This window comes from Solanum dulcamara, chromosome 6 (assembly GCF_947179165.1).
Source record: "Solanum dulcamara chromosome 6, daSolDulc1.2, whole genome shotgun sequence".
Classification (NCBI taxonomy): domain Eukaryota; kingdom Viridiplantae; phylum Streptophyta; class Magnoliopsida; order Solanales; family Solanaceae; genus Solanum; species Solanum dulcamara.
In genome coordinates this window covers 8,603,939-8,622,044 of record NC_077242.1, presented here as the reverse complement: position 1 = coordinate 8,622,044, position 18,106 = coordinate 8,603,939, and the positions used below count along the sequence as shown (strand labels likewise).

At 35.7% G+C, this 18,106-nt stretch overlaps 1 protein-coding gene across 1 annotated transcript; it reads right to left on the bottom strand.

Moving 5' to 3' along the window:
• Positions 1-5,615: 5,615 nt before the first annotated feature.
• Positions 5,616-17,639, bottom strand: LOC129892003 (peroxisome biogenesis protein 22). Its single transcript, XM_055967522.1, has 8 exons — positions 17,348-17,639; positions 14,713-14,949; positions 14,582-14,629; positions 10,364-10,420; positions 10,186-10,287; positions 8,174-8,239; positions 7,888-7,989; positions 5,616-6,030 (listed from the first exon to the last, which is right to left on the bottom strand). Exons 1-8 carry the CDS (start codon positions 17,438-17,440, stop codon positions 5,926-5,928), a joined length of 810 nt encoding a protein of 269 aa, XP_055823497.1. The 5' UTR covers positions 17,441-17,639; the 3' UTR covers positions 5,616-5,925.
• Between the last annotated feature and the right edge of the window lie 467 nt (positions 17,640-18,106).

The following is an 18,106-nucleotide window of genomic DNA, read 5'->3' as shown; positions in this document are numbered from 1 at the left end:
TTGATCTTAACCACACACATTCCCTACTTACTTAATGAATCGCTATTATCTCAGCATGATTTGAAGAAATAGCAACAATGGACTACTCCGTAAATCGCCATGATATAGCAGTTCCTCCGTATGTGAACAGATAGCTTGTTTGAGATCGAGCTTTATATGAGTCCGATAAATAACTTGCATCTACATAACCAATAAGGTCTACAGAACCTTTGCGAGTATAAAACAGACCCATATCAAACAGACCCCTTTAGATATTGCAGAATATGTTTGACACTTCTATAATGTCTTCGCGTCAAAAAAGAACTATACATTGCTAGCAAGTTAACAGAAAATGCTATATCAGGTCTGGTTGCGTTAGCAAGATACATAAGTGCACCAATAGCACTGAGATATAGTACTTCAGGACCAAGACGTTCTTTATTCTCTTTTAAAGGTCGGAACAGATCTTTATTCACTTCAAGTGATCGAACAATCATGGGAGTACTTAAGGGATGTGTTTTGTCCATGTAAAATCATTTTAAAATTTTTTCAACGAAGGCAGATTGGTGGATGAAGACCCCATCTGCTAAATATTAAATTTGCAGACCGAGACAAAGTTTTGTCTTTCCAAGATCTTTCATCTCAAATTCTTTCTTTAGAAATTGAATTGCCTTTTGGACATATTCAAGGATTCCAATGAGATTTATGTCATCAACATAAACGGCGAGTATAACAAACTTTGATTTCATTTTCTTAGTAAAAATACAAAGACAAATGATATCATTTATAAAACCTTCATTTATCAAGTATTCGCTAAGGCGATTATACCTTTAGACCATACAATGATCTTTGTAATCTGATTGAGAACATCTCCTGATACTTAGAATTACATGCTTCAGGTAATTTTAATCCTTCTGGATTTTCATATAAATTTTATTATCAAGTGAACCATAAAGATAAGCTGTAACCACATTCATTAGATGCATTTCAAGATTTTCATGTACAGCTAAACCGATGAGATATCAAAAAGTTATTGCATCCATAACATGTGAATATGTTTCTTCATAGTCAACGTCAGGTCTTTAAGAGAATCCTTGTACAACAAAGCATGCCTTGTATCTTACAATTTCATTTTCAAACAAAAACTCATTTATAGCCAATTAGTTTTATATCATCAGAAATTTGAACTACAGATCCAAAAATCTCATATTTAGCAAGTAAGTCTAATTTTGATTGAATTGCCTCTTACCACTTTGGCCAATCACATCTTCGTCAATATTTTTCGACAGATTTAGGCTCAAGATCCTCACTGTCTTACATAAGATTAATTGCAACATTATATGCAAAAACATTATCCATAATAATTTTCGATCGATCTAAATTTATCGGACCATCAATAGAACTCTTTGAAAGTTCTTCATTTACTTGAGTCCTGGATTCACTGATTTCTTCAGGAATATCAGTATTAATTAGATCTTGAACTTCTTCATGAACTTCTCTTATAGTGTCATATTTATTATTTCTTGCGCTTTTTTCTAGGATTTTTATCCTTTGAATCCAATGGTCTATCACGCTTCAGGCGTGTTTGGGATTCAGAAGCAATGACACTAGTAGATGGTCCTTTTGGAACATCAATCCAGATAGGCACATTTATTGCACGAATATGTGACTTCGTTATCCATTTCAAATCAATAAATGCATCTGGCATTTTATTTACTATTTTCTGTAAGTGGATGATCTTCTGGACCTCCTACTCACATATAAAGGCATGTGGATCAAAATGAGATGGTGATGAAACTTTTCCCTCAATTTCCCTTTTAGGTTCTTTTTTCTCTCCCCCTAATTGTGGGAAATTCATTTCATCAAACTGATAATCTGCAAATCGAGTAGTGAATAAAGTTTTGGTTAACGGTTCAACCTAACGAATTATGGAGGGTGAGTCAAACCCAATATATATATCTAACCTTCCTTGAGGACCCATCTTAGTATTTTGTGGTGGTGCTACAAACATGTAAACCGCACAATAAAAAATTTATAGATGAGCTATATTTGACTCATGACCAAATATTAATTGTGACAGAGAGTATTTATTATAATTAGTCGGTCTGGGACGAACGAGTGTTGTTACATGTAAGATAGCATGACCCCAAAGAGTAGTGGGCAATTTCGTTTTCATAAGTAGTGGTCTTGATATCAATTGTAGGCGCTTAATAAATAACTCTTGGAGGTCATTTTGAGTATGAACATGAGCAATGGGATGTTCAATTCTTATCCCAATTGATAAGCAATAATCATCAAAAGCTTGGGATGTAAATTCTTCAGCATTATCGAAGCGAATAGCCTTACTAGGATAATCTGGAAATTGCGTCCTTAATCATATCATTTGTGTCAATAACTTCACAAATGCCAGGTTCCGAGATGATAAGAGACACACATGAGACCATCTTGAAAATACATCTATTGGGACCATAAAATATTTAAACAACCCACTAGATGATAAATAGGCTCACATATATCCCCACGTATACGTTCTAAAAAGTTAGGAGATTTGATGCCAACCTTCAATGATGATGGTTAGGCAATTAACTTGCCTTGATAACAAGCAGCACATAAAATTCATCATTTGTAAGAATCTTCAAGTTCTTTAACGGATGTCCAGTTGAATTTTCAAGAAATCGTCTTATCATTATTGATCCAAGATGACCTATTCGGTCATCCCATAGCACAAAAGCATTTAAATCAGTAAACTTCTACTTTACGATCGAATGTGCTTCAATTATACTAATTTCTGCATAATATAGGTCATAAGACAAGGTTGATAATTTCTCCAAAATATATTTCTGTCCTGAGACACTTTTGGTTATACCAAAATATTCAATATTCATTTCATTTAATGTCTCAACATGATATCCATTTCGGCTGATATGTTTGAAATTTAACATGTTTTTTGTGGATTTAGAAGAGAACAATGCATTTTTTATAACAAATTTTGTTCCCTTAAGCAGAAATATAATAACTCTTCTGGAGCCTTCAATCAATTTCGAATTATCAGAAATTGTTGTAACATTTTCTTTCTTTTTAAGTAAGTAAGAAAAGTATTTCTTATATTTGAATATAGCATGTGTTTTTCTACTATCGATCACACAAATATCTTCATGATTGATTATTAATCCAAACAAAATTTGAGGCATATCCATTTTTCTTTTCTTCAAATAAAAAAAACCATAAACAAAGTAAATATTATTATTAAACAAGCCCATTATACAAACATTTAAAGGATTAGAAAAACATAAAAATACCAACTAGCATAAACAACAAAAATAAAATTGTCTAGATTATAGCGGGCTCATCGATGATCATTTGTCCTTCAGGGATTGCAAAGAAATAAGCTACATTCAGATGCATAGGCTCAATATTATCTTCAGAGATAAAATTTATCTCTGGATTATTCTCACCCTTTTTCAAGGATGCTTGATAGAGCTGAACCAAACGCTTTGATGATCGACATGTATGTGACCACTGCCCCCATTCCTCCACATCTATGACATACACTTTCTGAATTTTTCTTTTGCATAGTTTCATAATTTTCACCTTTCCTTTTATATTGCTGGTTATTCTTTGGTGCAAGATGACCATCATGATTAAAATTTCTTTCACGATCACGATTGGGACACTATCTTTTTTTCGTTGGTTATAATTTGTCTGATTCACTTCAGGAAGTGGCATAGAACCTACGGGCCGAGTTTCATGATTTTTCATTAATAGTTTGTTATGTTGTTCAGCAATAAGAAAGTGTAAAGTAATTCAGAATATTTTGTAAAATCCATTCCACGATATTGCTGCTGCAGGAGCATATTCGCGGAAGAAAATGTGGAGTATATTTTTTCAAGCTTGTCATGTTCAGTGACCTCTTCTCCGCATAAATTTAACTGTAATATAATTCTATACATGGAAGAATTATATTTAGTTATACTTTTAAAGTCTACTAACCTCAAATTGAACCAATCATGACGTGTCTGTGGAAGAATGACCAACTTCAGGTGGTCATATCTTTCTTTCAAATTTTTTCACAACTTAAGGGGTCTTTAATTGGGAGGTATTGCATTTTTAACCCCTCGTCAAGATGGTGGCGGAAAAATATCATAGCTTTGACATTATTTTGGCTAGATGTCTGGTTATTATCTTTTATGATGTCTACTAGACCCATAGAATTCAGGTGGATTTCAGCACCTAGAGCCCATGAGTTGTAGCCTTTGTCCGATATATCCACGGCAATAAATTCAAGTTTAGAAAAATTAGATATTTTAGAAAAATAAAAATTTTACCCTTTTTACCTGTTTAAAATAGCTCAAGATAACGGAGTCTCGTGCTGATAACATGTTATAAAACAAACTAACTTGGCAAATTAAATACACAAGAAAGGAGACAGAAATGGAAAGAGAGAATGGAGAGAATTTTTGTCTGTGTCTCTCATTGCTAAAAATCTGGCTATTTATAGCCAAACGACAAAGGCAAAAAGTGGCAACTTGGCCATTTAAGTGGATCTCATTTAATAATGAAACATTCACTAAAATTACTTTATAACAAAATAAAGATATTCGTTATTTTTGTTGTCATATAAACAGGGCTCTTTAGCATGTTCTTCCATTTACAACCTACTTAGCTCAATCGAAGACATTCTAGAATTCCTTCCACGCCATAAAATTGCAGTTCTCTTCAAATTCTACCCTTTCATGAAAAGTTCTCTCATAGCCCTTACAATTTAGGATCAAGAATTTCGATGTGAATTTTGTAATATAATTGAACGATACAAGAAGATATTTTAGTTTTGTAATTTGGCGACTCAGGTGCAATGCACATGTCGAGTTTGATGAAATAATAAGATTGTTTTAACTTGCATGAATTAAGATCAAGCTAATCATTTTTGGAATACACTAAGGATAATTTACATCATATTTATACTTAAAGGAACAAATGAAACCAGAACTCATACGTTAAAGATCATTTTGATCATTTTCTTGCTAGTGGTACATCCGGAGTTTTTGAATCCAAGGTAAAAATTAGACCCAAAAGAAAAAAAAAAAACCACCCTCTTCATTGGCCTTTAGCCAAGTATTTAACGCCAGGTAGTAACTATACTCCACACAAATTTAGAATATGATGCTGAAATTTGTGCTTGTAAATATGTCATAATTTTTTAACTATAAAAATTAATTATATTACTCAATATTCATATAGCTTCTTATTCTTTAATGTGTTTTAAAGATAATAACAGTTTCAGTCCTTGAATTGTTTCTTTGTGTCAGTTTTGTTCCTTACATAATTTACTGAACACATTTAACCTTGATTTAATTCAAACGTATAGAGATTCAGCTCATTAAACGAATGGAACTAAAATATTTAATGGAATCATCATTCAAAATTGTAAGAAAAACATTGAAGTTGTAGGAGTGGAGCTATGGTTAGCTAAAAGTTTACATAGATAGATCCTCTCTTATACTACTCTCTTTCTGTTTCTTCCTTTGATTTTGCTTCATGCAAAGTTGTTGAAGAGCATGATAAAATCAAATACAGAGCTCGAGCATGCATAGGCCTGAGTTCAGGATTTTGTATAGGAAAATAAAATGAATGCAAGGTAGCAGTAAATTACAATGGTACTCACATCTATGTTTGAAAAGAGAGGTGATATCATTACACAGCAACATTGATGGATTTGTTTCCACAATACTAGTGCTCTCCAATTAGTGCCTCTTAATCTCACACTATTAAGCAGCAGGTACCAACAAAAACCATAAAAAATGAGGAGTCAAAACATATGAGGATTTTCACATGCTGAGTAGAGTAGAGAGGAGAAGAAAGGGGGAACAATAACAAAAGAAAAAGGGAAAAAGAAGACAAAGAACAACTAAAATAAACGAAATTTGCTAGAGCTATTGTTGGTTGCATCTAAACACTTCCAAAGAACTGCTCCAATGTTGTTGAGTTGAAGACATTGATTGCTGTTCTTTCTGGCTTGGTAGGCGAAACGAGTAACTGATATTTGATGAATCTCTGCAACCAGTAAAGAAATAAACATTATTAGATAATAATAAAATAGAGGACACATTGGTCATTAGAATGAATCATCCTATTAAAAGTTTCCCATAAAAGAATAAACCCAAAGATCAATTTTTACGGTAAGCAAATGTCTATTTGCAAACACATTGTGTAACGGAGCAAGGAACAAGTAACTTCTTGCACATACGAGGCATTCACATTGTCACAGAATAGTTTGTGAGCATTAAACATTGAAAAGACCTTCAATGTTTCCAACCTTAGCAGCTTCTCTGCCCCTACTGATGTATTAGAAATGATAAACAATTTAGCTTCTGCTCCAGAAACACCGGGTTATTTTAGAAATGCGTACAAAATAAAACCATGTGTCCCCAACAAATGTGAAATATTGGCTACGAATACATGTCTAATACATGCAAACTCAATAATTTTATGTAAATAAGGGGTTGTTTGGTAGAGTGCATTAGCAAAAATAATGCATGCATTAATTTGTTGTATTAGTAGTACCTTGTTTGGTACACTTTTTCATGCTTGCATTAATTATACATTCTATTGTGTATTAAGGTGTGTATTACTAATACCATTGATTTCTAGGTATTAGTAATGCAATGGGATTTAATGCATGCATTAGCATGGTTAAAAACCCAATTGCCCCTCAAAACCTTTTTACATCTTTTCCACCACATTTGTGGAGGGTATCTTTGTAAATAAATATTTTTTTAAAACAATATGCAATACATGCTATTTTTAATACACCAAACCAAACAATGCATAAGAAATAATTAATGCAAGCATTACTAATACTGTAATACACTCTATTTAGAATTATTCTTATACACTCTACCAAACGACCCCTAAGAGCCATTATGTGCATGAGAAGTTTAGGAAAGCAGATAAGAGGAAGAATATGGAAAGTTGAGTCTTTAAATATTTAATATTGAGTGACCCATCTAACATTTCTGTCTAATTTTTCATCCACTGGTCAGCCATGCAGTCCCGAAAAAAGAAGATACTTAAATGTGAAAGCCACTAAACTATCCTCTCATCTAGTCCCAACCTCTCTTTCATTATGGTCTCTTAATAACTTGCAATAAACAACAACCACTGCTTTAGTCTCAAACTAGCTAGCATCAACTATACAAATCCTATATACATTCCATTCTATTCAGACCAATTCATCCCAATACTCGATCATAATATTTTAAGACAAATTAGAGGTTCTCTAAATCTTACACTTATCCCTGCACTAACATATGTTATTTGCAACCAGTGTGGAACACAAATTATAGCTAATAGAAAACCTCTGCAATTACACCATGAATCAAGAACCCAAATTGTAGTGACTTGTCTTGTTTAATCTCAAACTAGCTTGGATCTGCTATGTAGATCCTCTAAATCATTCGTTCTTGTTGAACTTTGTTAAATCAAATTAGAGGTTCTCAAAATCTTACACTTATCCCTGCACTAACATATTTTATTTGCAATCAGTGTGGAACACAAATTATAGCTAATAGATAACCTCTGCAATTACAATATGAATCGAGAACCCAAATTGATAGCAAATGGAGTTTCTAACAGGAGGTGTGGAAGGATAAGGAAGTTTTAGAGATTAATTTGAGTAATAGTAGAATCAAGAATGACATTGCAAAACCTAATTAGAGCAGCAGTAGAATGATACCATTACAAAAAGAGAGACGAGAAGAGAAGAAGAAACACAAAACAGATCACTGATTGGATTTATCATCTCAAGTATTTACATTTTCAGCCTATGAATTTACTTTTATTGAATGAAAAGAACAATTAACATGATGATGAGCTCATTGATCATATTGTAAGTCAAAGAATGATGATTACCGCTAGCTGAAAAGTGATTTCTGGATTTGTATCAATGTGCCAATCAGGTTCTAGTTGTCGAACAAAAGATGTGCGTCCAATCTCAGTGCTGCAAAAGAGAACCTGCATATGCAGTCTAATCAGTAACATATAATGCATGAAACTGGACAGAAAGAACCATTCCAGCATTCTCTAAAGACAGGAAAAAGAAACAAGTCGATGTTTTCCCAGAAGAGAAACCAACGGTTAACAATGTATTATAGACAGTTTACTTCTTACAGATGGTAAAAGGCTATTTAGCTACTACCTTGTCTTTGACCAGGCCTCCAGATGTAAACACTCCAGCGTTCTCTAAAGCCAGGAGGGCCTTTTTCTGCACATATTAGTTCATGCGATGAATATGCATAGAAATGAACAATGTAAGTTTTGATACACACATGCAACTTCATCATACACAGCATTTACACATCCTAAAGTAACACCCACATGTTTAAGAATTTGTGGCTGCTAAGATATGACAAGGTAGCTATGAAGCATACTAGATATACAACCCAAGATGAATGTAAAAAGACTAATGCTTTTGCCTGGGGAAATCCTAAGAGAAATCTTACAATTCCAATTTTGGGAATAATGTAAGTTCCATAAACCAAACTAGAGAAAGTCACAACTTACTGTAACTATTGATTGGAAAAAAAGTAAGTAAAGCATCCCCAAATTGGAATATGAGTTCTGGCTCTTCTCCTTTTAGGATTCTCTAAGTCTCGTTCTTAAGAATTTGGTCCAGGTTCCGAACTCCAAGCAGACTTAGAAAAAGTTCCATGACAAGGAATTTGCAAATGAGAAATCTCAAAAGAAAGCCAAATACAATGTCATCTCATAGTCAATTGGCTCTTGCTCCCATTTTGCATGGTGCTTCATGGTAAGGCAAGAATTAATTGCTCTCAAGTTTAGAAAGAAATCTATGAAAAACAACAAAGATTAACAAGTGAAGTTTTTGCCACTATAAAGGCACAACAAGTTGATTTTTAGGTTGAATTGTAGTCCTTTTTCCCTTACTGAAAGACTAAGCTGGAGGATTGGAGACATACCTTGGAGTCTAAAGGATTTAAGCTGAGTAGAACCAAGACAAAGTACTTAGAGTGCAAGTTCAATGAGACAACTCAGGAGGTTGGCGCGGAAGTTAGGCTTGGTGACCAGGCCATCCAAAAGAAAAGTAGTTTCAAGTACCTTGGGTCTATCATGCAAGGTAGCGGGGAGATTCACGATGATGTCACACATCGTATTGGGGCACGGTGGATGAAATGGAGGCTCGCTTCCGATGTGCTATATGACAAGAAGGTGCCATCACAACTTAAGGGCATGTTCTACAAAGTGGTAGTTAGACCGGCTATGTTATATGGGGCGGAGTGTTGGCCAGTTAAGGTCTCTCACGCTCAAAAGATGAAAGTTGCCGAGATGAGAATGTTGAGATGGATGTGTGGGCATACCAGGGGCGACAGGATTAGAAATGAGGCTATTCGGGACAAGGTAGGAATGGCCTCGGTGGAAGACAAGATGCGAGAAATGCGACTGAGATGGTTTGGGCATGTGAAGAGGAGAGACACAGATGCCCCAGTGCGGAGGTGTGAGAGGTTGGCCATGGATGGTTTCAGAAGAGGTAAGGGTAGGCCGAAGAAATATTGAAGAGAGGTGATTAGACAGGACATGGCACAGTTACAGCTTACCGAGACATGACCTTGATAGGAGGGTGTGAAGGACCCATATTAGGGTAGAAGGCTAGTACATAGTCTCGTTATTCATCCGTATTAGTAGGCGCATTAGTGCACTATAATTTCTTGTGCTCTGACTTCTGTTATTATCTATTACTTTTTGTACTTTGATTACTCTATTTTATTTGTGTCGCTTTCGTTATTTGCTTTTTCATATCGCTTTGAACTTCTTAGCCTTATCTGACCTCTTTTTATACTTCTATTGAGCCAAGGGTCTTTCGAAAACAGTCGTTCTACCTTGGTAGGAGTAAGGTCTGCGTACACTTTACCCTTCCCAGACCCCACGTTGTGGGATTTCACTAGGTGGTTGTTGTTGTTGTATGGCAAGTTTAGAGTGCTAAATTATTGGGTGCAGAAAGCTAACGAATCATGCCCACAAAAGTAGGTACATTTCCATATTCTTCAAAAAAAGGAAGGCATCAAACGAATTCTATAAGGCAACACGACATTGTTCTTTCTAAACCAGCTAAACAGGATCTAACAAGGGTTCACATCAGTAAAAATCACAAATCAACAAATAGAACACATAAATAAAAGAATGAGAACTCACTTCACTTTCATCATCAAGAACTCTTTCCATGAGATAAAGGTCACAAAATTTGGTGATTTCAAGCAATACTTCGAGTACAGAGGATCGCACGGTTGCTTGTTGCTGTCAAGACAAAGTATAAACAATGTCAACTGTATTTAAACACCGGTCCATAAAAAAAGCCTGAAAAAATAATTACCTGAAGTTCCTCAGGGCTAGTTTCCTCAAGGATCACTCCAAGTAACCTACATGTCACCTGTAATTAAAACCATATCCAAATCATGTTGTGCTACCATTACCAGAAAGCCGCAGACAATCCACCATTACCAAACAGATCACTAAGAAAGATTTTTAGCTACTTAAGCCTGAAAAGACGTCCCACATTGATATTAGTATATGGCTATCTTCATATTGAGGTACAGACCACCATTATCAAACCACATACTTCCAGATGAAACAAACCGTGGATTCACTAATTATATAAAGATTCTTATCTTTGTTCAGATCAACAAACAATTTGAAATGCTCATATAAGACCGATGGAATTTATTAAATAATAGAAAGCGTATAAAATAAGGACTGGTGAATACTTGAAGCATTCTACTATCTATCTAGGAAAGCTTGTCACACACTAAGTAGAATCGAACAAGTAAATCAGCAACCGAACAAATAGTTTATACAGATAATATTTCCTCAAGGAACATCAATTAAAGATTTAAAGTCTAGAATTCCTTCTGAAACAGGAAGAGAGCTTCAAAAATGAAAACGCTCATTTCGTTTATTTATTTAATTTTCATTAGGTCCAACCGACTGATGTTGAAGATTCAGCGGGTGAGTTGTGGTTAGGGGTGCTGGATTCAGAGTTCGTTCGCGCTTGCATTCTACTATGTAAACCTGCATATCACTAGAAAGAAATGGATCTTCAAAGGGACTTAAAGCTTTCGTCTCAATTAATATTTAGCTGCGACCAATATACGTTTGTGATCTTGTATATTCTCTTCTTTGGTCTTTTAAATGCTCAGATGAACAGTGTATTCTTCATAGAATATGCCATCACCCATTATAGCTCAACCATCTAAAGATTTCTCACCACAAGCGAGAGACTACTTGATAATGCAGAAGGAGGTGGTAGCCAATTCTTACAAATGAACACCAACCAATAACTGTAAACCTCCTCCTCTTTCACAAGTTTTTAGCTGTCAGAATCACTCTCCTTACTTGCAACCAAATGAAGAAACGTACCATTCTCAACGTCCTAGGGATCCAAAAGGATAGATGTGGTGAGACCAATTCCTCCCGGATCAAAAGCTTAATATGATATGAATTAAACTGAAAACAACCTATCATTTCGCACCCTTCCCCCAACAACAACAACAACCCAGTTTGATCCCACAACGTGGGGTCTGGGGAGGGTAAATGTACGCAGACCTTACTCCTACCAAGGTAGGACGGCTGTTTCCGGGAGACCCTCGGCTCAATAAAGCATAAAAAAGACGTTAGATAAGGCTAAAAAGTGAAGTGGTCAATAAGCTCAAAGCTATAAGATAAGGCACAGAACGGAGACACTACAAATAAAATAGAATAATCAAAGTACGGAAAGTACGGAAAGTAAAAAATGTAATAAGATAATAGCAGGCATCGGAGAACAAAACAAATTTATAGTATGCTAAAGCGTCTACTAATACGATAGACTACCATGACTATGTACTAACCCTCTACCCTAATGTGGGTTCTCCACACCCTCCTATCTAAGGTCATGTCCTCGGTCAGCTGCAGTTACGCCATGTCCTGTCTAATCACCTCTTCCCAATATTTTTTCGGCCTACCCCTACCTTTTCTGAAACAACTTCCAAAAATCCTGGTTCTCATGCGAAAACTTTATTGATTCAGCAACTCAACAACATTTCGAAATACCACTACAGCGCTACTTGTCAGTGTTGATGGCTCCTGTTAAAGCTTAAGTCTCACTGAACTTCTTCTTCTTGTAACCTCCGAGACTATTAGAATGTCATCCTCTTTAGACATAAATAATATGGATGCTTGAAAACAGGAGTCTCTATGCATTTTCCCAGCATCACATATCCCCAAAAATTGACCTTGTTCCCTTCATTTATCTTGAAAGTGATCTCACCACTTCAACCTTATCACCCCTTCAAAATGTTCCTCTACAGGCCACACCCAAGGGGAGTCTGATGTTTCTAGTCCTTTAGCACTTCCCCCTCCACAACCCCACCTTTTTTCGCTATAATCAATTGATGTCCTCCTCAATACTGAATCTCTCTTTAATCAATATTATGAATGTTACATGAAATGAAATCAATCATCATCAATCCATCATAAGCAAGCAAAACCTGGATTTTCAATAGAGTAATGCATTTCTCACCAATACACTACTTGAAAGCGCTATCTATTAGTGTATCCTAGTTCTAGTCGACTATTTAGTTGTATCTCTTATTAGTGTATGGCAGGACTCGTATTTTGTAATCCCAATTCCCCTAGATGTACGACAACCAACTGTATATATATCTCATACATGAATACAATGATATTTGAGAGTTCTCATCATTATTTAATTCCTAACAATCATGAATGCTAACTTCAAATCAATATGTCATCTTCCAATTCGCTTTCTCACACACATCACTTCACCTCTCTTAAGCTCACGTGGAGCAACTTTCTCTTGGAAAATCAACTATTACAATACCTCAAAAGCCAAAATCTTCTTGAATTTATCACAAAAGCAAGACCATGCCAGTCTCCTTTGATCCAACCCAAAGGATCCATTGAAGTTCAACCCAAACCTCTCAATGCGCAATGGGTTCAACAAGATCAACTAGTCATGAGTCTGCTGATCTCATCACAATCAGAGGAGACTCTATCTATTGTGACCAGTCTCAACACGTCAAAAGAAACCTGGGACACGCTAGAACTTGCTTTATCATCGACATCAAACACTAGAATTTTGAACCTCCACGAGCTTGCTTTACTAAGCTTCTACAAACCTTGGTGTCTCTCAAGGTAAGGGTAAGGTATACGTACACACTACCCTCCCGAGACCCCACTTGTGAGATTATACTGGATTTGTTGTTGTTGTTGTCTCGGGGTTCTCTCCTTCTAAAACGGATGTTTCCCTATTCATCTTCAACTCAGGTGGTATTATTGCTTATGTTCTTGTATATGTTGACAATATTATTTTGACAGGGAATAATGACAAGTTCATCGCTCTCTATTGCTCAGGGAAGCACCTTCTCTATTAGAAATATGGGTGATCTGACTTTCTTCCTCAGCATTCAAGTGAAGAAATCGTCTTCCAGACTGGAGCTCTCTCAAGCCCAATATGTGCACAATCTTTTGGACAAAGAAGGCATGCGCGCTGGCAAACCTCTTCTCACTCCAATGGCCACTATACCAAAAGGATAGTCCAACTTACCATGATCCTACTCTATACAGGCATATTGTTGGCGCCCTTCAATATCTCATTTTGACGAGGCCGGACATTGCATTTTCGACTAACAAAGTATGTCAGTTCATGCGTTCTCTGACTGTAAATCATTGGTCTGTCGCGAAACACCTATTGAGATATCTTCAGCACTCCAAGACATGGTCTTTCATCATCTTTGTTTCTCCGTATCTTCACCTACAGGCCTTCACCGATGCGGACTAGACTGGCAACATAGATGATCGTAAGGCCACGAGTGGTTTGCAAATTTCTTAGGTGACAATTTAATTTCTTGGACCTCCAAAAAGCAGCGGAGTGTGGTTTGTTCCTTGACAAAATCAAAATATAAGGCATTGGCAGATGCAGCAACGGAATTGACTTGGATTCAATCTCTTCTATTTGAACTCGGTTTTCATGCTCCTAATGCCCCAACTCTCTGGTATGATAATATTGGTGCAACATATTTATCTCATAATCCGATTTATCATGTTCGGAACAAACATGTGGAAATAGATTATCATTGTGTTGGAGATAAGGTTGCTAGAAAGGATCTTCATGTCCGCTTCATTTCCACCAAAGATCAACCGACGGATGTCCTCACTAAGCCTTTGCCTTCGGCTAGATTTCAGTTTCTTTAGAGCCACCTTAAGTTTGCAAGGGAAATATTAGTGTATTCTAGTTCTTGTTGATTACTATCTAGTTTGTATCTCCTATTAGTATATGGTTAGGACTTGTGTTTTGTTATCTCGATTCCCCTAGATGTACGGCAACCAACTGTATCTACATGAATACAACGAGATTTGAGAGTTTCCATCACTATCTAATTCCCGACAATCACTAATGCTAATACTAGTACACTAGATAACTTTTGAGTACATTTCTCGTTTTAGTTGTAGATACAAAAGAAGGCATGCCATACAAGGCCTCCAAAAATCCAATTACTTAATACATAACAACAGACGAAGTGAAAAAATATACCTTCCTCCCTTCACTCAACCTTTGCCTAACTATCTGTGCAAGTGTTGGCTGCAAAAGAACAAGGAAAAGTTAATTATACACCGACAACATTTCGTTTATTCTGCTCACAGTGGAGAAGGATTGCTATCTACCTTTACTGGCTGAAAGAACTCATCAATAACATTTTGAGCATTTGAATCCTCCGAAGAAGAGATAACTCCTGAAGGTGGCACATATGCACTTGAATGAGTGCTTACACCAGAACTACTAGGCGTCGCACCTTGTCGCTTAGGAATCCTCCTTTGTGGTCCACTAGGTGATCTCCACACTCTCCAGGTAAAAACTATAGCAACTGCAAGACCTGCTATGGCCCCCACAGATCTTGAATCCTGCATTCACCGAATAGCTGTTACCGTCATATTATAGAAAAAAGCAGAATATTTTGATAGATCCTCCTGGGATGAAGCAAATTGAAAGTTATATCACAACTTATATCAGAAAAGGTCTTCATTCGTAAAATTATGGAAAAAGCAGTTTATTGGATTGTGGAGACCACAAATTGCTAAGTTAACACCCACTGCCTTCCCAAACTCTACAAGTGGTTTGAATGATTTGGCCACTCACACTTTACAAGCATTGCTTTATGGCATCCTATATTACATGCACTGCTCCCGAATGCTGTTAGATGTATGGATAATTTGGAGAGCCACACTTTTAGATGTGTACCTTTCGAGCAATCCCAAACCAAGGTAGTTATTACAGTGTTATGTGCTGTCTGATTAGAGGTTAACTCTTCATACCATCTGATTGGTGACTAGTTTAGTTTTTTCCTTCAATATCTATCATTTTTCATTTATTTCTGATGATGTCAATCTGAGAATTGCAAAAGAGTTCACTTGACAGGAAAGCACAACCCAGAAGAAAAAGGACATTGGGATGGTTCAGAAAAAAAATCGGAAAAATAAACAGGGAGCCATCCAAATTGGCCTAAACCAAATCTCAAACAACGGAACTGAAGTTGTATACTTCTTTAGTTGAAAATCGAAGGTCAAAATTAACCAAGCAGACTAGACATTTCTCCTTGAGAAACATCATCCTGTGGGTGATCTTCTGGATATGGTAATAAATACATGATGGAAACTAAAAATTCTATTGCAATTTGCTAATGAACAAACAAAGCAATATTAAGTATCATAGTCAAGAAAATAGTTGGAAATCATAACTTCACCCAATCTCTTAATCTGTGAGGCGCAACTCTAAACCAGCAATGTTATCAGATAAGCCTGTGTTTCTCAAATTTTAATTTTACAACTGAGAAACTCTGGCACACAGTTCGAAACCTGTGTTAAAGAACTTCTTCCCCTCACTTCTTTTCTCCTCCACCCTCAGCTTCTCTTACAACCATTTCTCAGCAGCTTAAACTGCTTACACTAGCTACTAGAATCTCAGTCTATGCTTCCAAATCAGCATAGGGGTCACTGTGATAGGCTAACAACCATTCAGTGAATTATCTTGTGTTACTAAGTTTCAAGACGTTCACTGAATCCTTCACGATGTTTTGGTGGCAGGTACTAGTACATCGAAGCCTTAGAGAGCCGCTGGACTCCAGACAAGCTGAATAATGGAGAGGTTATGCGTAAGGCTGTAGTGACAATAAAGAGAGAACAAATTTGGCATTTGAAAGGACTGCTTAAACATGTGAACATGTGAAGATGACCAAGAAACAGTTATGTGAGAACAACGCAAACAAGAGAACAAAAACTAGAGGATGAATGACAATGGACAGACCAATAGTGGCAGAGAAGAAGCACATACTAAAGAAAATCAAATACCTATCAAATAATGAAATGCATTTTATCTTCAACATGAAAAAAAGTTGTGAGAAGTTCTATTGGAACTACAACCAGAAATCACAACTTAGCAGTAAGAACAGAAAGCAGCAATAGTACAAAGCGATGTTAGGGAACAACTTTTGACTAGACATTCAAGCTTAAACAATTTAGAAAGTTGAGCACTAAGTTTAACCAAGATTTCAACAAAACTTTATCTGCAAACACCATAAGTTTGAAGAGACAAGAGATTGATTGCAATTACACAACTGTTAATATTACTCACTTCTATGACATTTGAGGTACGATTATTATAGATATTTTAATCAGAATCATCTCTACATCACAAAATTAAACCCTTGATAATCTCCATTTCCCAATTCAAGTGTCTCTCAACTCATACAATAAGCCAGACACACTCATGACACCGGTCCTAAATGGTACTTCTAAAATATATTTCAGTGGCCTAGCTAGCACATTTCAGATATAAATTTTCAAGTTTATAGAAGATAAAGATAAGTGACTGGATTTCAAGTATTCAAACCTTAGTTTTTGTCTAGTGGAAATGCGTCTCCTAAAAATGCAAACGACACCAAGAGAAGGTCTAATCCATATTTCAACAGGATTAAAGCTGCCTAAGTAAAGTAAGCAGCTAGTAACAAGTTTTATATCAAGGTATAATTAGCAAAAGGTGCTAATCGTCAACTTATAGTTCTCCTTGCAAGAAATTATGCTTAGCAAAGCCCTTTCTGTAATCATGTGAGGTAATGTATGCATAACCCTTACAAACCCTATGTATTAAGGAATTTCCAGCACCAATTTTCATCTCTGACTACAGCTCAAACTTCAACTGGATTTTTTTTCCGTAAACATGATTCATCAATTATAATTTTTCAGTGCTTAATTCACAAATAAGAGATGTTAAAACTGGAGATTGGGAAAGAGGAAGAGGAATTACCAGTGTGTGGAAGAGATTAGAAATCTTCACGGTCAAAAAAGCGCCGAATCGCTTGATAAGCTGAAGGAAATCGTCCTTGGAGTTATCACCCATGTTATTTGTAGTAATTATATAATAAATTCAGAAAATTTGGCTCTTCGTCGTCGTCGGTTGAGTTTTCCGGTGAACGGTGAATCGAGCTTTCAGCTTCTTCGGCGGTCTCCACCGTGACTTTGTAGTCCAAGTTTTTGATCGAAATAAATATGGAATTGACAAATAGGGACAGAGAAACGCAGCCTTCGAGGAGAGGGTGATATTAGACATTTAGCATATTAGGAAAAGGCATAAATTCATTCTGAAATTATATCAAAAAATTAATTAAACGTTTAAATTATTATAATAATCTATTACATATTTAAATTATTCAAATGTAAATTTTTACACGCTTAAATTAAGTATCATATACTATAATTTAGTAAACACATACAAAACTAACCCTTATTTAATTCCCCTTCATCCTTCTCTTCCTTCAATGTATAATTTTTTCTCTGATAAATAAACTTGAATAGTATTAAATTAGAATTAACATTTAACAAAGTGCCATGCAATGTAGAGTTAAGAGTATAAAAGAACACATTTGATCAATTGCTTAATTTTTATCAAGGAAAAAAGAACCAGGAAAATGGTTACAATTTGCCATTACATTGTTTGCAATTGTTAAGTTTGATCATATATTAAACTTTTTATCATATTATAATCATGTCATCGGTGAATTGTCTC

Coding starts and splice junctions, on each gene's coding strand:
- LOC129892003 (XM_055967522.1), bottom strand. CDS start 17,440: ATGGGTGATAACTCCAAGGACGATTTCCTTCAGCTTATCAAGCGATTC. Junction 14,630..14,712: donor AGTTCTTTCAGCCAGTAAAG/GTAGATAGCAAT, acceptor GTTCTTTTGCAG/CCAACACTTGCACAGATAGT. Junction 10,288..10,363: donor CTAGCCCTGAGGAACTTCAG/GTAATTATTTTT, acceptor TTGTCTTGACAG/CAACAAGCAACCGTGCGATC.